Source organism: Nannobrachium achirus (genome assembly GCF_963921795.1).
Source record: "Nannobrachium achirus genome assembly, chromosome: 22".
NCBI classification, from domain to species: Eukaryota; Metazoa; Chordata; class Actinopteri; order Myctophiformes; family Myctophidae; genus Nannobrachium; species Nannobrachium achirus.
Genome location: NC_137829.1, coordinates 10,909,902 through 10,935,499, shown reverse-complemented (window position 1 = coordinate 10,935,499; position 25,598 = coordinate 10,909,902). Strand labels below are relative to the sequence as shown.

The 25,598-nt window shown below is 42.6% G+C and overlaps 1 protein-coding gene across 2 annotated transcripts; it reads right to left on the bottom strand.

The window, feature by feature from the left end:
- Nucleotides 1-1,168: 1,168 nt before the first annotated feature.
- dcaf6 (ddb1 and cul4 associated factor 6) lies at nt 1,169-25,331 on the bottom strand. 2 transcript variants are annotated; one of them, XM_080753213.1, is made up of 19 exons: nt 24,940-25,331; nt 21,783-21,844; nt 19,006-19,098; nt 18,585-18,770; nt 18,292-18,405; nt 17,468-17,603; nt 16,825-17,036; nt 15,164-15,257; nt 14,234-14,353; nt 13,751-14,116; nt 9,910-9,969; nt 6,449-6,659; nt 6,188-6,291; nt 5,552-5,903; nt 3,824-3,962; nt 3,567-3,723; nt 3,347-3,435; nt 2,073-2,178; nt 1,169-1,845 (listed from the first exon to the last, which is right to left on the bottom strand). In XM_080753213.1, the coding sequence occupies exons 1-19, from the start codon at nt 25,025-25,027 to the stop codon at nt 1,787-1,789; spliced, it is 2,748 nt and encodes a 915-aa protein (XP_080609339.1). In that variant the 5' UTR covers nt 25,028-25,331; the 3' UTR covers nt 1,169-1,786. The 2 variants fall into 2 exon arrangements, with proteins under 2 accessions (XP_080609339.1, XP_080609340.1); XM_080753214.1 differs by lacking the exon at nt 9,910-9,969.
- Between the last annotated feature and the right edge of the window lie 267 nt (nt 25,332-25,598).

Here is a 25,598-nt window from a genome sequence, read left to right as displayed (position 1 = left end):
GAAAAGAGAAAGGATGTTTAACCACTTGAACCCTAGCCTCCCTATCCTGGGCATGTCATAATAGGGGAACATTCTGCAAGCACAAGCACACCATGCATCACATTGCGATGTTCGTGAGCTTGTAGATATGGACTTTTTGCCACAGGATTTGGTGCAGAGGGGGAAAAAAGGAGGGGACAAAGTATAGACCCCTGGGAAGTATATACTGTATGTTTTAAGCAGTTAAGACTACAATTCCTCTAAACATCTTTTGAGTAGGCATGGATTTAAAACAAAAATGAAAGTAACGAAGTAAAAAATGTAGCTTTGCGCTTATCTTGTAAATTCAGTTTAACACTAGTCTAGGCTGAAGCCCTGTAAACTGGTAATAAGGAATATTAGTAGAGGGATCCTTTTGTATGTTTGGTTTCCTCAGTGTATTAATAGACTGATCATTTTAAACACTGAATATTAGTTTTTACTCAAGTAGCGGATGACCGCACAAATTATGACTGTGGATATTGTTGACCAGTTCTGGTGTTTTAGTCTTACCTCACAAGTTGTATGTTTGCATTTGGTACTATATTGTAAGAGGACACGGTACGTCAGTATGGTATTAAACATTTGATTTCCACTATAACATCTTAAAGCAAATTTTGCATTTAAGTTTTGTATTTTTTGTATGAAAAAGCTATAAATGTTTTTACATAAACAATTGCACGAAGTCGTATTTATTCCAAGATTTATTGGAATGGTATGAATAGCTTCATTTCCCTAATTTTAGTTTTGTAGTGTGGACGACAGGGTGAGGTGAGTGTAAATGAAGGCCATCCTGTGTTTACAAGTAAAAGTACAAAAGTATTGTCATTAAAATATACCAAAAGTAAAAAAGTCATGCAGGTATTTCCCATTCATGTTTTGAAAATAGGCTTTTACTCCAGTAAAAGTAAAATACTTAAACATTGTATTTTAGTATTAGTACTCGAGTACATGGCCTTAATTACTTTCCACACTGTTAATGGCTACCAAAACGACGACCACCTGTCCTACAATGCATGCGTGACAGATCCCTGTTCCTCTCTTAAGTGGCGCCCAAACACTCAAGTATGGAGTGCCAGAATCACTCAAAAGTCCTGAAACATTAGAATCACTGTGCAAAGATCAGATTGTTCTTTATTTGTGGAAATAATTTGCCATCTTATTTGCTTGAGGGGTCAGTTACACAACTTCTGGGTAATCCTGACCTGACAATAACGTCTCTTGAGTTGTATCAGATTTATATTTTTCTTGCAAGTTTTTAAAAGATTAGTTTGATTGAACCCTTTGGGGATGAGAAGCACAGATTTGTTTCAACAAAAAGAGTTAAAGCATACTTTGAGTATGGTTTACTTAAATCAAAAATCTTGTTTACATGCGTAACTGCAAGTGCAGTACATAAACATTTCAGGTCTTTACTTGTGCTACAAATAAGAAATTTCACACATAACACTGATCAAAGCTCACTTTCTCCTGACAAAATAATATTGCACTTAACATCTTAACACACCAGACACCATAGTTCCCTCACTCTCTTAGTATATATATATATATATATCGTATATATATATTTACTTGCCCTTTGCATTCACACACATTTTCTCAGATGTATTTTTCTCATACAGAAACATCAGTAAGAAAGTCATCTTAAAAAACAAGAGAGGAGACTACAAATTCAACTAATTCTCATAAGGAAGTATTCTACAGTATACTTATACAAATCTCAAGTGCTTGAAAGCAAAAGAAAAACGGTGTTCAAACAATCAGCTGGCTATTGCTCATCCTCATTCTCCTGGCCAGAACCCTCAGAGCGATCACCCTCCAACCGATCTAAAAGGAGCAAATGGGCACATGTTAAGAGAGACCACAACAAAAACAAGCAGGCCAAAGGCATCACAACTTGCAGGCGCATAGAAATGTTACTGCTGTGCTCGGTTAAATGAAAATCAATAGAAGCGTTGAGCCAAGCCCAAAGCATTGAGGGGCTTACTGATGGCATGCATAGTTACTAATAATTTCTTTATCAGAATCTCAGTAAATAACCAGGCATTGTGTACCTGTTCTGATATGGTTGAGGGAGGCCAGCATTCGAAGCATGAATGAGGCTGGGACTGTGATAGTGTTCCTGGTTTCCTCTAGCATCAGCTCGTTCCGAGTTATTACCTGGGAAGAGAAGGAAGGTATAAGAGAAGGCTGCAGAAAGAGTGAGAGCGGGGGTGAGAGTGTGCATTTGACAATAGTACTCTTAAATAATTCTCTCATTCCTTTCTTTCCAAGTACAACGATGGCAAGGATGAGATTCTGCCCCGACAGTAGAAACGTCAGAAAGAAAGGGCCCCCGTCTCATTTGGAAGGAAGCTTCCTCATTAGGCAGCATTTTTAGAAGCATAGGATAACTCCTAGTTTGGTTCCTTGATTAGGTGAAAGATGGAGGAATCATCAAGCAGTTCCTTGGCAGTTTCCCCCTTTTAGCCACAGCAGATTTCCCATGTCTACAGCGGTCTCTGTCACTGCCAACTGTTGGCCTGGGGAGGCTGCAGATTTCCAGTGTGCCTCCTCCGATACACGTGGAGTCAGCCTAGAGCGGTTTTACATGTGACAGTGAGGAGTTTCACGAGGAAAGCATAAGGCATGCATAGGTTCATGCCATCTCCTCCACATTACCCTCCCTGCTGATTAGGCAACCAGACCAACCAGCAGGGGTCGCTGGTGCAGCGTCAAGGACATGATTCCTTGCTGTGCCTTGTACAGCTGGGAATTGAACACAGCCTCTGTGGTGGAGGAATCGAGGATGTTCTACATCTACACCACCTGGACGCCTCTACAGTCTACATGTGGTTATTTTAAGACTTCTTTCTTTCAGCATTGCTTTATTTCTAATTGTGACAGTGAGAGAGAGAGAAGGGATGACATCCAGCAAAGAGCCTCTTGTCAGATTCGAACCGGAGTCAACTGCAAAAAGGACTAACCATATTTAGGAGTTATATTTATGTGCTCTTAACAGGTGGTAGAGTGGCCACTAGGGAATTGAAGGTATCCTTGAGCAACACAATGAACCCGTAACTGTTCCAGATGAGCAGGTTGATGCCTTGCATGGTTTCCTCCACCATCCGTGTATGAATGTGTGCATTAAGGGTTAATGTAATGCACCATTTACCATGTAAATAATCAATAAAAAATACAAATATTCAGATTCATGGAGCCCTTGAAATAATCCACCAGGGCCCCCTGAAACACACGCTACTCACATTTCGAATTTGTTTGTGACATCTGTGTTGTTGTTGTTGTTTTTTTCTCTATATGTTTTCACCAATTCTGTTGACATTCATACCTCAGAAGCAAGAAGTCTGTTGAACGACGCTGACTGTTCCAGAGGAGACCAGATCTTGATATCATAGTCTATCCCTGATGAGGCCAGAACTGGAAAAAGATCAGAGAATGAGCATGAACACAGAAACCCACACAAAAACACAAATGGACCAATGGTATACATTAGCAGCAATGATGTGAAATAACATCATGTTCAGCATACACAGACTAGATTAACTCACTGGGGTCGTAGGGGTGTGGCTGTAGGCAGTTCACCACATGGTTGTCAGCCTCAAGCAACATGAGGTGTTCTCCAGAGTGTCGATCCCAGATGAAGATGTGGCCACAGTCTGAACCACTCATGACAAAGTTGTTGCCCCAAAAACAGGACTCCTTGATCTACAATACAAATACAACAAACACAATAATTTCCAAGTTACAGCAATGCTTATGAATTTGTCAAATTCAATGCGATTGCGTATGATTAATTAGAACTAACCATTGTCCTGGAGTTCCGGTGCCCCTTGTAAACCATTTTAACCAAGGGTCTCCTGATATTCTGGGTCTCGCTCTCTTCCATCTCCCTTCTCTCCTTCCTCCTACGAAACAGCTCCTGAATACGGGCGGCCGCTGAACGCCTATGAAACACAAGGTAACTCAATCAATCAATCAATCCATGCTTCAATTGACCCCATGCCATCACTCAATGCTCTATCATTCAAAAAGAATGTTCAATTATCTCCGCTGATCATGCTAGTGATGTTCTATTATACCAAAATAACTTCAGTAAAAACAACTCCAAGCCAGAAAGCAGCCTTAATGCATTCAAGGAACGGTTTGCTCAATCACCACTAAATTACTGAAGAATAACATGGATAGTCTTGTGATACCACCTACTCATCCATATTAATTCAACATTTTCTAGGACATTCAGTATACACAAAATGCAGCTAGCCAGGAGGTAAAGAGGCTGTATTATAACTATATTATGTATATAAGATCACACTCTGGTTGTGCGATCTTCTGTACCAACTGCAAATGTCACAATCATCCTAGATGCCCACCAAAAACACTGAACCACCAAAAGCAAGTGTGCAAGCCCGGGGCACTAAACTGCTGTTGACCCCGTGCTCTAACCTTTGAGCAAGTGCATGTGTGTGTGAACCCAGGATGGATAGTTCTGGACATTTTCCAGCCTCATACTCTGGCTGTCATAATTTGTCTTAAATCTTTGGCTCCCTCTAGTGTGTTTAAGTGATGTAGTAATGAAGCAACAGGAGGTGGTGGACAGTATAAACATGCAAGGCATGCTTTAACGCTATAGTTAGCCATGTTTGTTAATCATTTGCAAGCACATTGGCCAAACTTTACAAAACAAAAACCATAAACGTAATGGTGAAAAATGTCAAATCACTTTTTCCACCTAGATTTTTTTTCTTTTTTTTTAACTTGATGCCACACACGTTGCAGGTTAGATGCTTTAATTGTCAGTACAAATATTTTACCTGATCATTCTATCTCCTACTGCAGATCCCCTGGAATTAAGTCTATATGTACAGTAGAATAATCAATGGCAAGGCATCCATAAAAGAAAACATAATGCCACACCTTGAAATAGCATGCAAAGGGAGAGTGATATTTGAATCTAGTAAAAATAAGTGTGCACGCTTTTTCTCGCTTACCAGATACCAGTGAATACAGTGTACATGTACACTAATTAATTATACGCCGTTGGTTAAAACTCATTCTGTGCCAGATGCCAAAATGGCTCCAAGGTAGCTGTGCCGAGATTTTGTATGTTTTTCTTTACTATGCAATGAAAAAAAAAGATTTTTTTTTTATATATTTTTTCCCCACAGAAACAGACACAGTTGTTGTGATTCAGTGGCAAAAAGAATTTTGGCAATCGGACAAATGGTTCCAGAGATAGAGCTGTTTGAATGAAAAAAAGTGTCCATCCACTAGAATGGACGCACATGAACACACATTTTCTCAATCAGCTAAACGAGGGAGCGAACACACAAACAGAGAAAAGCATCTCTCTGATCTCAGGTCATTTTGACATCTTTAGAAAAAAAAAAAATGTTTTTTTTTTTTTTTTTTTTCTATGTAAAAAACACAAAAACCGTCATAAGCCGTCATTGGCACACAGGGCTATTGGAAAAAAACCGTCATAAGCAGTCATTGGCACAGAATGAGTTAAGGTACAGTATGTATTGGTTCATACCTCTGCCCCTGTCCTCTGTACCTCGAAGAAGGGATAAGTATTGGATCATCGTCACTGTCATCAGAGTCCTGGTTGCTCCGTGCCGGCTGCCCCTGCCCCCCTGCTCCCTCCTGTCCCGCCGGGCCTTCCTCTCCCACGGGCTCCTCTCTCCTGCACCCACCTGAAGTGTCCTCCATACCCTCCGGCTGGCTTCTCTCCGCGGGGGAAGAGGTCGTGCCACCCGCCTCAGGGGAGTCCTCTGCTGGGGCTGGGGCAGACAGACTGCCCTGTGTGCTGGAGGAGGAAGCCTCACACGCTGGCTCTGTACGGGGAGCAGGCCTGCTCTGGGGTGAGGGTTCCGACACAGCTGAAACTGGAATACCAGCAGGGAAGGCAAGGCGAGGGTGAGTCATGAACAGGAATACACTTACGCCTGAATCATACTTAGTTGTGTGCTTTTGTCTAGCAGTGAAAATAGCAGATCTACAAGCTCACAATGCGTGGCAGCGCATGATGCTCAACCAAGTATAAATCAGGCTTTTCAGGTCTCATTTTCTCCATGTTTACACTCATTAAATGAACACTAAGGATTTTACTGTGTTTCATCAAAGCATCATCACCACAATTAGTTTCTATATGATTGGCTGTGTTTGTCACCTTGCTGCGATGTGGAGCTCTGTCCTGACAGGCACTCTTTGTTCTGTACAGAGCCAGATGGTCTGGGCCCTACGCTGCCTCTCGAGCTCGACGTTCTGCTACTCCTGAAAGAAGAAAACAAAAGAAAATAGTCCCCCTGAGAACTAAATCTATTCTCAAATGGAGTGAGAATAAGTGTGGAAAAGCTTAAATGATCTGATGGATTTCCCCACAACTTGAAATGCATTTAGTTTTTTAGTTTTTACGAGAAGACAGTCTCACCACTCATCTGTGAAGTCCAGCTTGATGGTACTGGTGGTGGTTCCTTCAGAACTGTAGTGCAGGCTCAGGACTGGTTCTGCTGCACTGGTTCGGCCACTGCTACTCCCAGTAGTAGAGGTGGTGGCGGTGATGCTGCTGCTGGAAGCCACTGACTCACTGGTAGGTGCAGGCTCCGTTTCAACAGGGCATGAACAGACAGCATCTGAGCCTCCTGGAAAAGGCAAACAAAGACAGAGAGGAGAAAGAGAAGCAGTGTGAATTGAGGATAAGTCACGATCAGCTGGCCAAAAATATCCAGAGAATACAGTAAACTGACAAATGTACATGTCTCAATGACTCTCCCAATAGGCTTGTTTGTTTAGGCATGTGGACTTCTGTTTCATGAATCCCCCAGCAGACTACCACAACACCACAACACATGGGCACATGCATCACTGCTGGCAGGTTGGGTATAATGTGTACACACACACACACACACACACACACACACACACACTATAAAGACGACAATGGTATCAATTATCAATAGCAACACAGAAAAGGACGGGGCAGAAACACACAAATTCAAGCCCTTAAAACTCACTGAATGCCACCCTTTATTAAAAATCTACAAAACTGATGCCATCCATTTTGTTTAATTTTACCTTTTTATGGGGGCCAAAATCATATTTTGTACTTAAATTACATATATAAATCTATGCTTCTATCGAAAGCCACACTACCCCTCTTACAAAGGAAAAAATGTATATTTATATATTAGAGATGTTACCGATCAATCCGCAATGGATCGGATCGGGCCGAAATCGGTGGTTTATCAAAAGGTAAATTCACCGATCCGATCCGATCGGTGCATCCGATCAACCAGCCGTTCAGTATGCCCACTTGAGGCCATTTTGGGGTATTGATTTCCACAGTGCTGAAGGAATAATTAGTTACTGCTATGATAATAAATACATAGTAATGCTGGTAAATAACTATAAGGCAAATATATAAATGAATTCATGAGTGAATTAATTAATTAAAGTTAAAACATTAACATTTAGAAAATATAAATAATATATAAATAATAACTTGATCGGATCGGTGATTGATCGGTATCGGGTGATCAAACTTTTGTGATCGGTGCTCGGTGATCGGTTCTAAAAAACCTGATTGGACCATCCCTATTATATATATATATCCTACCATTAGATTTGGGCTTCAATAGAACATGTGTAAGATGTCTTGATCATCATCATATGTTTATGCTGTCATTGGGCCTGTGTGTTCTCTAGAGTGCAATGGCCTTTGAAAACCACCAGGTGGTGGTCTCCTACTATCTGATGGACAAATAGAAGAAGGAAGAGACACGTCCATTTTTTTTTTGGTCCGGGCCTAGTTGTTTACATTTTGGCTAGGCCTTTTTGCTAACATGCTATAACACTTCAGAGCCCTGGCGATCGCTATCAAGGGCTCTGATCGCCGAATGGATGGCACGGTTAGAACCGCGTTATTTTTTCGAGTTTTTTGAGGACTTATAGTTGTATAAAGCTGAAAGTGTATAAACGAACGTTTTAAGATTAACATTAAAACGGCCGGAACCAATGTCCGGTTATACCGGTTTTCCCGTCGGACTGTGTTCACCGGTACTACAGTCAAATCGGTCGTGGCGCTCCGGTCACGGAGGCTAACTTCTAGAGCGATTTCTTTTAAATTACAATTATGGTATGAAAGATAAAACTTTTGATTAATTAAAAAGATGTAAAGTGCGTTTATGGCACTACAGATCAAAGACGTAAAGGTCGTTTATGGCGTTCAGTGAGTTAAGAGGGAACATTACACTAAGCCCAATGTATAATTTGTACCAACATGTTGCTTGTGGAAAATAACTGAAATCAGTTATTGTTCAGGAAGCGATGCAGTCGCAGCTTGATAAACCACCCCGGTCATGGAAATCGCATTTCATTTGATAAATGAAATGCGATTTCCTTGACCGGGGTGGTTTAAAACAAAGTATAAATTAGCCTTCGAAAGACAAAATGATATCATCCAGTCCACTGACCAACATGGGAAAATCAAAGGAGATGGGAGATTCTCCGATGTTGTGTTCCCAAAGGGCAAACAGGAGTGCATGAACAGGAGTGCATGAGCTGGATCAGATAGGCAGAATCTATCTATCCACACATGTACATTACTGAGGGAGAGGGAGATTGTCTCATGCAAATGCAAAAGCTGCATCACACGTGGAGACATAGAGAAGGGGCAGGGGCAGCGGGAAAGTAGTGGTGGATAGCAACAAAGCGAGGGAGTGGAAAATGATGGGAGAAAGGGCTGGAGGGTCATGTGTGAGAGGGCAGAGGTCTTGCATAGCCAGACGATTGGATATCTTCACCTAGCTCCGCCTACCAATCAGTGGGCAGAGATCTCTGAAAGTCTGGCTACGTGAGACTATGGTAGGGATGGGACGATAAGCGCAGATCGTTGTAGATCGTCTATTTTTGCCGAACGTTCTTCCAAGTCTAGGGATTCTGGGGATTCTAGTGGTTAAAACGTAATGGCATTTTTAAGTTTTAAGCATAATATTTTGATTATCGCAATAATATCATTAATAGCAATCAGGGGCATCACAAGGGGGGGAAAGGTTACTAGGGACCAAGGTGGAGGGGCCTAAATTATTTTATACTTTCGCTACTGAAAAATAGCAGATATACAAGCACAGAGTGCTGCACTGCGAGCTTGTAAATATTTTGAAAAGTCGTTAAAATGTGTGCAAATCTTTGAATATATGTATTTTTTAAGCAAACATTTGTAACTCAAATTTTGCTGCTGGGGGGTCCCTGGACGTTCTTCCAAGTCTAGGGATTCTGGGGATTCTAGTGGTTAAAACGTAATGGCATTTTTAAGTTTTAAGCATAATATTTTGATTATCGCAATAATATCATTAATAGCAATCAGGGGCATCACAAGGGGGGGAAAGGTTACTAGGGACCAAGGTGGAGGGGCCTAAATTATTTTGTACTTTCGCTACTGAAAAATAGCAGATATACAAGCACAGAGTGCTGCGCTGCGAGCTTGTAAATATTTTTGAAAAGTCGTGAAAATGTGTGCAAATTTTTGAATATATGTATTTTTTAAGCAAACATTTGTAACTCAAATTTTGCTTCTGGGGGGTCCCTGGAAGTAAATATTTTGAGATGGGTGTCCGTTGCACACATTTTCACGACTTTTCAAAAATAGCAAACATACAAGCTTTGTATGTTTCGGCACACTGTGCGCTTGTATATCTTCTATTTTTCAATAGTTAAAGCACAAAATGTGAGTGAATCCTTCTACCCAGGGCCCAGAATTTGGTGCGACACCCGTGATCGCAATACATTTTTGCCCCACTAATCGTGACATTTTCATATGGTCCCATCCCTAGACTGGGGTTGAGGAGGGCAGAAGAGAAGAGAAAGCAAGAGGCAGGGAGAGAGAAAACGCACCCTGCTGCTCATCAAGAGTCATGGATCCCAGCTGTTTGTTTACCACAGATGAGGGGGAATCTGGAACACAAATGAGACTGACTAAACATCGGGCAGCGAGTTCAAACCATAGGGGGCACACAGTCAGGGCACATATACAGGGTAGACTAGAGTTCAAATTCATGTACACGTCAAGGCCAAGCATGAAGCCATCGAATTGGGCAAAGAAAGGGCATAACTCACTCGCTCAGCGAGCTCCACGGCAGGAGCCCTGCGGGAGTAGCATCCTCTGCCCCTCGCCCCCACCTCCCGTTTTTCTGTAAATATATCTAGCCGATATGTAATGTATTGTATGTCTTGATGATGAATCTAGTACGAAGGACCACAGTGGAAACAAGTCCCCCGGGGCTTTTTGTGTTCTCCTTTTAGCATAGCTTTTGTAACTGTACTGCCCTACTGTTTTCCCAAACTTGCTTATAAAGTATTCAATCAATCAAAACCAGACCTAGTAATACTGTGAAAATAACAGTTGAGCTTCAGTGTACCCGTAATTGCCGGACTATAAGCCGCGGCTTTTTTCCCATGTTTTGAACCCTGCGGCTTATACACAGGTGCAGCTTATATAGAGATTTTTACAGCTAATGGCCATTAGTTCGTTTTACAATGGTCTTTAACAAGGATTTATATATAGATTTTTACAGCTAACGGCCACCAGGGTGCTCTAGCGGGAAGCAGGAAGGACACCTGCGGCTTATAGTCAGGTGCGGCTTATATTATGTAAACATTTATTTTTTGTTCTAAATTTAGCTGGTGCGGCTTATATTCAGGTGCGGCTTATAGTCCAGCAATTACGGTAATTAATATTCACTATAAATTTAGGACGTCATTACACCCATGACAAACTCACAGGAGCTTATCTTTATAGAAACAATGTGACAGAGGTCTGCCTGAGAGCCGAAAGAGAAATATTCACAAAAAGAATAACCATATAACCACCTCTCTTTATTACCCGGCCTGTTTGGATTCTTGATTCTGATTGGTCGAGCGCTGAAATCAGAGGTCTGTTATCACCCGATAACAGACCGCTCCGCTCTATAACAGACCGCTGCCTAATCAAAGACTCAGAGCACCTGCTGCAGTCAAGTTGCACTGCGTGAACCTTGTGCTGTAGCCAACATGTCAGCCATGTAAACAACCACACAGCGACATTTACAACTAAACGTTGATCTCAAGAATGTTTTTAAAAATATTTTAAGCGAGAAATAGAGGACGTAGTATCAGAAAATGGATTCTATCTAATCAGCACTTCCTTGTTTTCCAAGGCGACCGTGTCGCGCTGGGAGGACGCCCAGCGCAACACTTGTGGAACACTTCCAGCCGTCTGTAAACAAGGAAATACTTTTTGTTTTTAGTTTTGAGTCAAATTATTACTTTTATTTAGTAGCCGGGTAATAAGCGGGATAATGAATGGCTCCTTGGTGAATGACGACAGATAACTTCCCTTCGGACTGATAACTCCCCTCGGCTGCGCCTCGGGGAGTTATCAGTCCGTCGGTCAGTTATCTGTCGTCATTCACCGCGGAGCCATTCATTATCCCTTACGTATCTCCTGCCTGTAAGCTATGTAAGTAAGTACGACTGTAAATGGAACTTGTACAGGACATCACTTAATTAACATCCTGGACATACTTTACAAGCTAAGAAAAGTGAATGGCCATGTGATAGGTGATGGATGTACATTAATGTATTGAATATCCAATTAGCGTGTTCTGCCTTTTTATTTTTGGTTACACCCCGCCACTCCGACATGTCTCCTTTCCGACACTAACCCTATCTCTAACCCTTACCCTAAACGTAACCCCTATGGAAGTGTCGCCACTCCGACAATAAGAAGTCAATTTCGGAGTGGCGACATGTCGGAATGGAGATCGACACCCTTATTTTTCATTCCACCAAATTTTGAGGATTCACATGCTAGAACCCAACAGATAAAAACAAACAAAACAACAACAAGTAAACAACATGGAAAATTGTTTCATGCTGCTAGAATCAGTGCATAAGGCCTGTAGTACAAAGTGCAATATGGCGACTGTATTACAACAGAGTGCACATGACAACCACACAAACATCCAGATATCAGAAGTATAATGGATTAATAGAGCAAGAGTGTTGGTTTCCCCTGTTAGAGAAATACTATCTGGTTATGGGTTGTGTCACTGATAATGTTTTCTAGTCATGGTGAGACTTGAGCATTGTACATTCAACTGCACTTTCAAACACAGAACACAACCACACAAGCTGTGGGGATGCCAAAGCAATGCTCCATGTTGGCTGTTGCCACTCCAAACGGGAACTATGGAACTCAAGCAGCAAGTGGAGTGATTGATTAAATGGGAGAAATCAGGAATTGAGGACTGAACATCACAGCAAAACGGGGAAAACATCACAGCTACATAGTATATCCTCAGTGTTCATTTATCTCAGAGAGTGTACAAATGCCAACAAATGGACCTGTACAAATTCATGTGGGCAGTATCTGTTGATGGATACAGAACAGAATGGATACACAGCACACTTTTTTTTGGGGGGGGGGGGGGGGGGGGTGCATGATTTTGTGAATGGGTGTCGGTGGGGATTATCTTAACTTTGTCACAACTATGCCAAGCCACTTCCTCCTAGTTTTAGGGCACACTTTGTGTAAAGAGACAACACTGCCATGCCTAGTAGTGGTGAGGAGCGGGATGGGACGGGGCTGTGAGTTGAGGAGAGGTAGGGGTGGGCGATTTGGAAAAATACAATATCACAATATTTTTCCAAGCAGTATCACGATACACAATCTTATCACGGTTCTTTTTCATGTTGGTTTTTATGGTTAATTTTCATGTACATTTTCACAGTACAACCATGGACAGGAGTAACAAACCATTTAGATCAGTGGTCCGCAAAGTGGGATCCATTGACTCTCTGGGTTCCTTTTGGGAGGTCTAAATTGACCCTTACAAGAAAGTAACAGTATACAAATGAAACCAAATGGACCCTTAAGCGTCCATAGGGGATATTGGTTTCATTAAGGGGATACCTTGCCAACTACTGATTTAGACCAAAATGAAGGTTTAAATGAATTCTGCAATGAATCTCTGTATTAAGGATACAGGATTTTCCCTCATTGTATCACGATACATATGATATCTCTGAAAAGGCATATCGTGGAGACATTGTATCGTTATTTATCACCATATCGCCCACCCCTAAGGAGAGGCCAGGCAAACAACAGCTATGAAAGGTGGGCAGGTGTGCAATTGTGGGGCAGGAAACCTGTACGGGGGGGCCTCTCAGCAGTGGCTGTGGCAGCAGCAGCAACAGCAGCAGCAGTGGCAGCTCTTTGTGACTGTCTCTCATTGGCTGCAGTAGAAGAAGAGGCTGTCTGCTCACCCTGTCCTGGAGGGTCGGTCAGCAGCAGCAACCTCTGCAAGCGCCTACACACTAAACTTACCGGCAGCCGATGAGGGCCGTACTCTGACAAAGAGGCAGAGGGAAAGAGGAAGAGTGAATGCAGGAGCAGGAATACTGGGAGAGGAGGGGAAGGATAGAGCGACAACAGAGGCAAAAAAGGAAGGAAATGAAGCAAATAGTATGCTGAGGAAAAGATAAGAGTGAGATGATGCTGCCGCTTGATTGGAGTGGCTCCAACACACACATACACACCACTGAGACTCGGCGCAACAAATTATACAAATGAGAGGCAGAGATTACTCTGCTGGACTGGGAGGGTGGGCACTGAATTTCTGGGACTGTACTTTTTTTTTATTTACGTGCCCAGGTGAGGAACCAGGAGAACCCTGCGAGAGGACGAAACTCTTACCGGACAGTGTGGGGTCTGAGGTGGGTGTGGGTGTGGGCGTTTGCGTTGGCAAGGGAGTCCCAGCAGTGTCAGCTCGACTCCTCTGCTCCAGGTCCGGGGAGGAGGTGGGAGGCGAGGAGGAGGTGGCCGAGCTCTCCACTGACGAGGAGCTGGAAGGAGCTGGATGGGGAGGTGCTGAGACGATAGATGATGACCCTGAGGAGGAGGAGGAGGGTGATTTGGGCATGGCGACGGAGGCAGCGGGGCTCCCACACGCTTCCGGTTCCACGGCAGTGTGTCTCACTGGAGGGGGGCTGGGGCCCTGAGCAGAGGTCTGCACGGGGGGAGCCGGGGCAGCGGAGGTCCCCTCTGGACGGAGAGCCGTTCCTGTAGGCGAAGACGAAACGACACAAATGGATGCTTAAGAGCTTTCATTGTTCTGTCTCAGCATCGGCGGCAAAGCTCGAGTCGCATCATTCTGACGTGGTGTTTGATGCATCTCACCCCTGGGTCGTGTCTGTGGCCTGGTTCCTCTGCTGCCCTGAGCTTCACTGGCTTCCTCAAACCAGCGAGACAGCATGTCCGACATTCTTTGCATCAGAGACACATTGGGACTCTGCTCTCCTACACAAGTGTGGACACAGTGATTTAAGATCAGACTCTGCTCAAACTAAATACAAGCATTGCTCCAGTGTGCTATTAATGCTAGCATGAAAATTTTGGTCATCATGAAGTACAACTAATATGATAAGGTATTGCATTCTCATGCCATTAACTTTGTGAATTGTGAATTTTTTCAAGGATGTTTCTGTTTCTGAGAAGAACAAATGAATGAGATGACACTGAGCCAATGTCGCAGTCCCCTATTTTGTGCTCCTTCTCCTGAGCAACTTAAGTGGACCATCTTAAGGGCCCCTGGCCTGCACCCATAATGTTTTGCTTCATGTGTGTCTAGTTTCTCTTACGTCCAATGATCTGCATGCTCCCTCCTTTCAAGCACCAGCGTAGTGAATCTAAGAGGAGCTGTGTGCAGCATGTCTAGTGGGAAAGGGCTTCACACGGGACATAACAGCATCCTTCCAGGGTGGCATGAAGACTGAAGCTATTGGCAGCCTCTGTTATAAACTGGATTCTTCAAAATATCCCACTACTTCTCTTCATAGCCCTAATACTGTATGTGCTAGTGTGTGCATTAATTTCTTTTTGCAAAGGCTAATGGCATCCCTGTAGATTGGCTTATTTCAAATTCACTGGCCAAACTCCAAACCTGGATATTGAGCCCTCATTGATGAAAACAGACAGATACAGAACATTCAACAACACATGTTGATAGATACACAACTCAGGAGGAACAGTATTTTTGGCCACTGCTATTCGGGAGATTTGTGCGTGTCATGCGTGTCTGCTGTGAGTGTGATTCAAAAGACCTCTCACCATCTCTCTCTCTCTCGCTCTCAGGACGAGCTCTGGGCCCGGTGTCAGACCAGTCCCCTCGCAAACGAAGACGCTTCACCGGGGGCTGCCTCAGCTGTGGACGTAAACACACGCAAGCATGCACACACACACAAACACACACATGCACGCACACACACACAGATTAGAAAACTGTCAGTCAAAACACAGTTAAAAATAACCCATCTGCCAAAGCAAAACACTGCATGTCAGTCACTATCCTTTTTAATGACCCTCACCCCCCTTTCTAGCAACATGACCGAGGTCTTCCTTATTTTTCCATCCACTCAATTTGCCTCTCTGCAGAACAACAGGCTGAGAGCCAGAGATGGGGGTGGGGGGTCTACAGTCTACACAGGAGAATGTGGTAAAGGTCTGGTTATGGGAGGACAGGTGCTGCAAGGAGGAGGACAGGCAGGACATTAAGACATTAGGTTAGATATGACAGGAGAGTCAGACTGAAAAGGAGGTAACAGTAAAGTACAAGTGGAGCCACAGGTTGGACAGAGGAGAGCGACATGGGGTCAAGTGGAGTAAAGAGAGATGGGGTAATGAGACTCTCCTTGGCAGGCCTGTCCACTTCGGCCAGGGGCTATTTCTGTCGCATGGCAGTGAAGCGCCTGCGTCGGCCGCTGTATTTGGAATGGAATGTGTGTGGTGGTTGAATGCAGACACAGCTGAACACACCACCAGCCAGTGGAAGTGCTTGGCACCATGATCCAGCACATTTTGTTCGCGCGCACGTGAAGCAAACAAGCCCCCCCCCACGCCACCACCACCCCCACACTCAAACTCCTGACTAAAACGACTAAATTCATATTCTAGATGAAATACCTCTACAGGTACATACTGTACTGTACATGTACACGTCTTTCTTTTACAGACCGGGAGATGCACATCAAGAGAAAGATCTCATTATCTGAACCTCGGACTTCCAACCTGGGTTAACCAACGGGTACAACAATGACCCCAAATATGTGATGGTGCAAATATGATATAAATTATGCAGAACCGTAATCGTCTATTTGTCATGCAAATGCATTCATGGTGTGGGGTGTTTGGTCACAAAAAAAACATTTCATAATATGGATTCCAGCTTCTACTGTACTTAACTGGTTACTTTCTATTCACTGCAGAGAAATTAATCCTTTTGTATATTCCCTTGTCTCTGTTCCTCTCTCTTCTCATTCTCAGTCATCTTGTCCTGGCTTTTCAGGGTAATTTTAGTCCTCTACCTACCTGCTTCAGCCAACACAATGGTATTAGCAGCGATGTCTGCAGAGCACTTAGCACACCCGGCTGGCCAAAACAAAGTCTCATCTTGTTTACAATACACATCCCATGAGCAGAGAGGGTGAGATATTATCTGATTAAAGCCTCTACATGCAGTGTTGTGTTACAGTCCCAAGCAAGTGTATACAGATATGTATATCTACTATTATGTACCATATAGCAAGGTATACTATATCATATAGAAGAGCAGACATCACGTCACAAATACAAGCTGAAAGGTTGAATCATACAGTCAGCAAAGATTGTTTGTAGCCTGTTTGAGACAGAATGACAGAAAGGAAATGTGCTGAACAGGGTATCACCACCGACCTGCTCTGAGCGCCCAAGACATTTATTCAAAACAGCCTCACCTCCTCCCTCCGCTCTTCGGAGGGGCTCTTCAGCTCTCTCGCCTGGTCGTCTTTGGGATCAAACAGGTAGATGTAGTCAGAGGAGTAACTGACCAGCACCTCCTGACCATCTCCGCTGTAGCACAGGGACGTCACTCGGCACGACTTGTTGGACAGGTGGGCGGGAACGAACCTCACACACATCCCCGTCGTCCCGCGGCCCATGTAGTTACCTTGTAGGAAGAGAGTTTTAACTTGTATTCAGTCAATGCAAACTTACATATCCATTTTTTCAGACGACGGTTGAAAATCTTAAAATAAAAACGGCCTAGTGGCCTTGTGGAGTAGTAGACTGGCTACAGTTTCCTGAATATACAAAACAAGTCTATTCAGGAGACCAAGAGAACATCCACAGATCAGACAGTAATCATTCCACTTGGAAACCCCATGAGCGTGGCTCATAATAACACAATCAACCAACAATTTTTTCTTATTGCCCATTTCTTTCTGTCTGTAAATACGAGGAGGAAAGATAAGAAAGACGGACAAGATCACAATCACATCAAGATCAAATTAAATCCTACAATATTACATGCAGTATGAAGACAACAGAACTGCATACAGTGTGTGTGTGTGTGTGTGTGTGTGTGTGGTGCAGTTTTACCCGTAGCTCTGGTGCCCAGCATGCGTCTGTCGTAGATGCGCACTGAGCTGTCTGAGCAGCCCACAGCCAAGTAGTAGGGCATCAGTGGAGAAATGGAAATAGAAGTCGCTGCCCTTCGACAGTTTATCAGTATGTCCTGAAATCAAAATGAACACCAGGATTCAAATATGGAAAAGGGTCATGAAACGTCACTATTGATACTGTATGAGCCAAAAACACAAAAGACTAGAGGGCAGAGTACGTCTTCCATGAGATTAAATCACTGATTGCCTTCGAGTGCTGTTACTTGTTCATTTGAACAGTGTACAGATGACCATAGAAGCCTCTTATATTATGTAGCTCACAGCTACTGACATCGAGCATCCAATAAATGAAATAAGAAAGGATGCAACATCCCTAGGAGTGAAGAAGAAAATGTGATTGCGCATGCACACACACACACACACACACACACACACACACACACACACACACACACACACACACACACACACACACACACACACACACACACACACACACACACACACACACACACACACACACACACACACACACACAGCATCTCCAGTTGATGCAGATGGGCGTCAGACCAAGAAAATGATCTCTCCCTTTTTAACACCAGAGTCTCTCCATTAAGAGGACAGAGAAGCAAGTAAAGCACAATTCCATTACATACAAAATCCAACCACAAGCAAGACATTTTTTTAGGGATAAAATACAGTAGAATAATAAATGTATACGCTTTTCAGGAGCGTGCAGATTTTGGCAGTGTGCCTTCTGCTCCCACAGAAAAGAAAGTGGTATTATGGTTGACTCCGTACGTCTTTGCAGTCTTCTTTAGTGCAACTAATCTTCGTGCGAAGGTCAAACCATCGGACTGTGCCGTCCTCCCCGCATGACAGAAATGTGTAGGGGTCATTTGGTACTGTCATAATCTGCCCAGGAAAAAGAGAAAAGCATTAAAAAGCAATGGTGAAGGGCAACACAGGTAACAGCAGAGAGAAACACACTACCATAAAGCAGAGGCCTATTTTTCCACAGTCTTAATTTAGTCGAAGTAGGCCACTAGTTGGGTTCTTAAAAAGATTGATGAGAATTTTCCGTTGTCCGGTACCTCGTATGCAGTTCCATAGTGGCAGGTGAACTGGCATTGTCTGTTGAACTCATGGCTCTTCTCTGTGTGGGTGTAGTAGATGATGCCATCCCCCGAGCAGGAGATGATCTCCTGGTCGTTGGTGTGGGGCATGAACTTTGCACTGAAAATGTTCGCACGATGACCCGACCGTATGGACTTCTTAACCTGAGGAGCAGCGAAGGAATCAGAGCTTAGAGCAAATAGGTCAATTCAATAATGTTGGTCGGCAGCACAAAGTGGTTCTGCGAATGTGTGCACATGTGGAGGGGGCTGCTGTTTTTGGTCCTTGTTGAACTTTATTTAACCTTGTTGAGAAAAGGATGCACGACGGACAATTTTTCAAGTTCAAGTAAGTAGGACTTGCTTCAGTTTTGTGTCTTAATACAGAGATCACCTTTACCTTTCTATTATATGGGTTGGTGATGACCAGGAAGGTGTCATCTGAACCCGACAGGATGTATTCCCCTGTGTCGTTCCAGGATATTGTGTTGACCTGTGTGCAAAAGGTATACAATATACAAAGCATTGAAATATGTATTGTACATTCACACTGAAACCAATTTAAATAACTAAAGCAAAAAATTATTAAAATACTGCATAATACCAAAATAGTTTCACTTTTTGCATTACCCGTCTTCCCTACAGATCAATATTTCATTAACACCTCCTTGACAGTTGACCTCCTCAATTTAAAGGGGTGCATGTAAGCAATTTATTTTATTTTTTTTTGGGGGGGGGAAGCACAGTAAGATCATTTATCTCCTTCTATTTTATAGTGTTCCAGTTCCACTGCGTCTGCTTATTTTCTTGTTTCATCACTTCCAATTTAAATTGTTTCTCCTGTATGAGTCTTCTCTCCAGGTTGGATCAAATTGGTATCCTGACCTGACAATGTATTTTCTGTTTACTAAAGCGCTGGAGAGTTTAAAAGACCTGACTGTACACTTTGTGTCCTGTTGCATTTCAACAGGTCTGCTAAATGTCTTGAGAAACTGCACCAACAACACCCGGTGAAAGAAAGTGAGGAAATATTATGAAGCATCCATCTCTCTCCTTCTCTCAAAGTCACAGACACAGTAGCCTCGGAAACCCAGACTTCTTTTGGTGATCACAGTAACACACAGACAGACGGGGAGAGGATGCGGTAATCCAAATGTGGTGGAGTACTATGTAACACGTTTGAAAGTGAAAGACAACTTTGCCCCTGATATAAAGAGGTTGTCTACCCCAGAGGATAGGAAAGACAGGGGGAACATCCTCTCCTTTTGTCACTGCTCAGCTGGCGGTGATCATATTTCAAATACTGTACTGTATGCAGTAATGTCTCACATGCGTGCACTGACTACACAACTCCACATTCTTTGTCAGGTTTTTATATCAGGTAGACAGCAGACACCATCTGATGCTCAGAATCTGTTGTTATAGGTTACCATCAGACACATGCTGCATATTTTAGTCAAGCTAGCAGGCACTGGGGGTGCCCGCTGGCCTAGTGGTCCAGGCGCATACCACATAGGCTCTGATGCCTGACAGCGTGTCGAGGGTTCGAGTCCCGTTCCCAATGACCTTTGCTGCTTGTCACTCCCCATCTCTCTGCTTGTCTCTCCCCATTTCCTCTCAGTCTACTATCCTATCATAAAAGCCCCAAAACAAATCTTTTAAAATAAGCTAGCAGGCACTATGTTGTCCTTATGCCTTTAAAACAATACAGCCTCAGGGTCTAATAACATAGTAGTGAGTCAGCAGTACTGTCAGTACTACTGAGTCTGACAGAGTATGACATCATCAATATGATGTCATTCACTGCCAAATTTGGACAACAACTTCATATTTTGGCAAAATACTGTGGGATGGGGGTCATACAGACAAAAGCTGTTGGTTGACCCCTTCAGAACCATGGTGTTTTATTAATTAATAACTATAAATAAAACTCCATAATGAATAGTCCCTGTTCATAATGGAATAATAAAGCCTGTTCTCTGCCTTTCTTCTTAAGAATGCTACAACTTTACATCACATGGATTAGTCCACCAGTTAGTTTTACTACAGTAAAGGATGTCACAATGCACAGTCCAATAACAGTTTGAGCTAGAACAGTTCTGGTCATAGCATGCTTTAAAGTACTCATCTTCCTCTAATACTTCCTGTTTATATCAGCTAATAAATATCATCTTGAACCGCCTGAGCAGTTTAATAAAATAAATAGATATGGAAAAGACTACAGCAAGAACAAATTGGTCAGACTAAACAAGTCATAACATTGAACCTCACCTCCGGTTCCTACACATTTTTACCAATGAATTTCCAAAACCTTTCCAAAACTTTTCCAGAAAATGTAACTCAATTTCCAGGACTATATAACAATAATTCAGCACAATAACGAGTCTCTTACTCATATGTGCAAAGCCCAAAGACAGGCAGTGTAGAGAAAAAATAAAGTGTGCAAACTGCGAACGGGCCGGGGAGTGCGTGCGGATCGTGCACAATGGACACGTACGTGCCCACGTCAAAATGTAAGAAAATCATGGCAGGGAACCCTCAAAGTCGATTTATGGTAGAAGTAAATGAGTTAACAAAATCAATTACCAAAAACAATTTTCCAGGACCTTCCAGGACCCTTGATGAATTCCAAAACTTTTCCAGTACTGGAAAAATATTTTTCTAATTTCAAAATATTTCCAGGAATTTCATGACTGTGGGAACCCTGCCTCTAGTCTAAAAATGCCAGATGTATCTAAACATGTAGCATGTTTACAAGTTTAAAAGCTTTTTTTGCTTGAAAATCCATTATTTATGGTGATTGACACCGTTCTGCATCAAAGTGTAAATTAGGCTTTCAAATCACTTTCAACTGTAGCTCTGACTGAGATAAATGAACTGCTGGACTGAACCTCCCCTGGGACTTCCATGCTGTGGCTAATGTGTGGAGGGAGTGATTGCCTGGGTAGTTCCGTGACAGGGCTTGTGGCCGAATGTCAGCCTCAGGTTTCTCATGAGGTATCAACAACCTTGGCTCATCCTGTTGCTCTACTCTGTGTCAGAACCAGGATTTCACACCAAGACTGGCACAGAGAGAGATAGGGGAAGGTGACGTGATGCAGTGTTCTCTAACAAAACATCAGGGGAGGACACAGACAGACATAAAATGCATAAATAACACAACAAAGAGGCACTTACACAGCCATCATGTACATTCAGCGTTGCTTCGAGTTTAAGTCGCTGGACAAATTCTTTCCTACCTGTAAGAGAGGAGGAAATGCAATCATCAATCGTCTCCACACTACACTACTTATTTTTGAGCGGTGCTAACCACTCCTACGTTTGCCTTTGTGTGTAGGTCTCTATGTATGAGCAGTTGAGCACAAGACTAACGTCACATGAGACGAACATCATAGAAAGACACCGACAACACGGTACACCACAGCTGATGTCATGGACAGAACGGCCCATACAAGGAGATATGCATGTGTGTCGTGTTTGATACCATGCGAGTGAGCAGTGAGCACCACTCACTTCGCACTGGTGTGTTTTTTCATTTTCGTTTATTTCGTGCATGGGGAGTGTGGGGTGGGATTAAATGTCACATTAAACATTTGCATTCAGAGTTTCCGTTGCAAGTAATGTATTATTCATCTGGAGGAAACCTCTCACACATCTGCTGGCACCATCAAGGTAAAGAAGAACAAACAAAATGCTATATGCTAACAATTTCATGCTCATAGATTAACTATAATTAATTATAAATGCACAGAAAGAGGTTGGATTAGGCTAAAGAATTGTGTCAATGTGTTTCCGGTCTTCGAAACATCATGTCATATTAATGAAAAGGAAAATGTCAAATCACAAGGATGTCTGTGTAGTTTTTAGCCATACTGATGATATCTTAAAGAGAAGAAATGAATCGTGTAGAGTACGCAAATTATTACAGTACTTGTTAAAGACTCATGGATATGCCTTCATTTTTATATGCCAACATATTTGTCCCTTAATTCAAGAAGCAAGCTCATAGCCTCATACTGTAGCATGTCAACCAACCTGTACAGGATGATTATACAACCAAAGTAAGCCGAATGGCTACAGTATATATAGCTTATTTTATTAGACTCAACTTCCCTGGTCAATGCATCTAAAAAAATGCACATTTGTTATTCTAGCTGTAATTTTTTTGCAAAATACAAGATTACACACAATCAACAGCAGAAAATGGAGGCTAGCACAAGGGCTGCTCTCAGTATGCAAATAGAACAATTTATTCAAAACATGGCCACTTGATTCCTGCAGTGCTAATACTGCATTGCAAAAACAAAAATGACATAGTATCAAACTTGGAGACGGAGATAAAAAGCTGAAATGTGATGACAGTATACTGGTTAGGCCAAGTAATAACCTTATTATATAATCTCCTGCACATATATGTTGTTTAGCATATTATTTTGTTCTCTCTTATCACCTATAGGATAATGTGATTCCCAAAAATGTAGGCCCAGAATATTCTGTTACTATGATTTCGGAAGGATTCAAAAGTTTCTTACAGTGAGAAGGATCCATCAGTTTTATTTCTGTACATTATGCCAACGTTTACGTTGTGTTATTGAACAGTTCTCTGCAGGCTCCATCACCATTAAAACCCCCACTTGAGTGGCAATTTCACGTTTTCATAAGCCTGTGCAAAAGTCACAACAAGTTCCTGACAGATCTAATTCGTTCAAGAGGAAGTGATGGACCGGATGTGGGGCAAAAAGGAACGTTTATTCAACTAAACTTGCCCAATATTGCCTAGTCTACGACTACGTTGAGATTTAACATAGATCCTTCCTTGATGCCCCAACCCTCCAATGAGCCAAATAATACATACTGTACAATAACAGGCCTGACACATGGGTGAGTCTGCTGTTCCCTGGTCCAAAGACAATGACAGCTCTAACCACCACATCAAGTCAAGTTAAATACAGCGCAAGCTAAATCCATGTGTCAACTACCCCACCTCAACAGACTTTCACATTTTCATTCAAATAGCAATTTATTTAACCAAAATAACATTTGACATAAAATGTGTGTTTTTTGGGCAATATTCTGTCCATCTGTCAGTGGGACAGACAAGTGTCATATCACTGTGCCACACAACCCAGGGAGATTTGGCAGGCTTAGTTTTTTTTATTTTATCTGAATCACCATTAACCCAATGTATTCCTCCCACAAACATTTATTTCTGTGTTATCCTACTGACTCACCTGCCAGTGAGGAGCCCCCACCGAAAAGATGTAGAGCCTTCATCCTACTCCTCCCACCCAAAACTCCCTGCTGACAGATAACCCCCAACCAGTAGGAATACGTGCAGTGACAAATATCACCCTCCCCGCCCGTTGTGTTCATATAGATGCTCGACAAAGCCGGATACACCACGAAAGAATCGAACCCACAACCTCTGTGGTGGTGGACAGGCTCTTTACCACTGTGCCACAAGTTAAGTTGATCTTGAATTACAAATAGACAATCCCTTTTCAAAACACGATAGTTGAACCTCTCATAGATTAAATATTATGCCCTCTATCCTTCACATACAGACCATCTGATAGGAACTCTTTTGCACATGTAAAAAAGGATTATGCTCAATTATAAATCCCTCCCACATATCTTGCAACTTTGGGGGAGGCATTGGGGTATCTGAAAAGGTTTCTTACTTCATACGATCTGATTCTCAAATAAATAAATAAAAACATTACGGTCATATCAAGGGAAGCTAATCCTGGATTACAAATAGACAACATATCCCTTTCAAAACACACAGATGTGCTACAGTTGAACCTCTCTCATAAGTATATTCTGCACTCTATGCCTCAGAGCAGACCATCTAATGGAAACTTTGAACCTGGACATATAAATGTCATTTTAGCACAGTACAATTATGAGGAACCATTATAAATCGCATCCCACAATATCTGGGAACCTTGGAGGAGGCACTTGCACTGGGGTACATACGTTCTGATTCTCGAATCTAAAAAAACATTAAGAATAAGATACCCATGATGAATAAGACAATTTACAGCTTTTTACATAAAAAAACAGTAAAATCCTCAGTGGCTCAATTATCCTTCGATAACTCTGATTAATGTACAAATAGAAATTAGACCAGAATCAGATTTGACTGATGTCATCATCATGTATGCTACCAAGAACACTAAAACAACACTGACCAAAGTCAGTGTTTTTGTTAGTACAGGTCTAACACGAACAGTGACTGTGTAGTGTAGTATAGATACAGGCTGCTTGATGTAGGAGCGTTCCTTTTGTAAGCCATAGCGCGAGCTTTACAAAGGCTTGATTTTATTCTTACCCAAATAGTTGGTCCTGAAGATATTCGGGTCGTTGTATCCAATTGAACGCTTGTTTACATCCCACACCAGATTGCCACTGCAGGTCATTGTGAAAGAACGCAGCTTTTAAACAATAACATTGAAATTGCAAGAAGCCAACCCTTCTTCCTCCTGAATGTCGCTTATTATTATTATTATCGCCGTCTTGCCATCGAGAAGAACCCCTGAGTGTTGGTGGGGCACAAATTAACGAGCTACAACATTGAACGGTGGCATAGCTGGCACTGCCAACCCCCTTCACCCTCTGCTGTCCTCAGCGCCTGAGTTTATGATGTATGTGTGATGTTGTTAGCTGTATTATCTATCTATCTCTGCTCTGCTCTGCTAGCCTAGCCTGCTGCTCTGCTCTGCTCTACTCTGCTCTGTGGCTTGTCTTGCATTGCAGACAGCAGTTCGGCTGTAGCCAATAACGCAGCGCCCCAGACCCCAACAGCGTAAACAACGCGATAATGCGTGTTGGCAAAGGTTAGGTGCGCTCGCTTTATAGCTCAGTGTAGCAGCATTCTAGCTCGTTGATGTACTGATGTGTGGGTCACGGACGGTCACGACTTGAGTAAAAATTCAAATTTCTTTTCTTGTAAAAAATAGAATGAAAAAGTTGTCCCCCTCCCCCCCAAAA

Bases quoted from the DNA above. Each gene is read 5' to 3' on its own strand.
- dcaf6 (XM_080753213.1), bottom strand. From the start codon at position 25,027: ATGACCTGCAGTGGCAATCTGGTGTGGGATGTAAACAAGCGTTCAATT. The intron at 14,117-14,233 runs GTGAGATGCATC...CTTCGCCTACAG, and splicing joins GCCACAGACACGACCCAGGG to GAACGGCTCTCCGTCCAGAG. The intron at 1,846-2,072 runs GTACACAATGCC...TGCTCCTTTTAG, and splicing joins CCTCAACCATATCAGAACAG to ATCGGTTGGAGGGTGATCGC.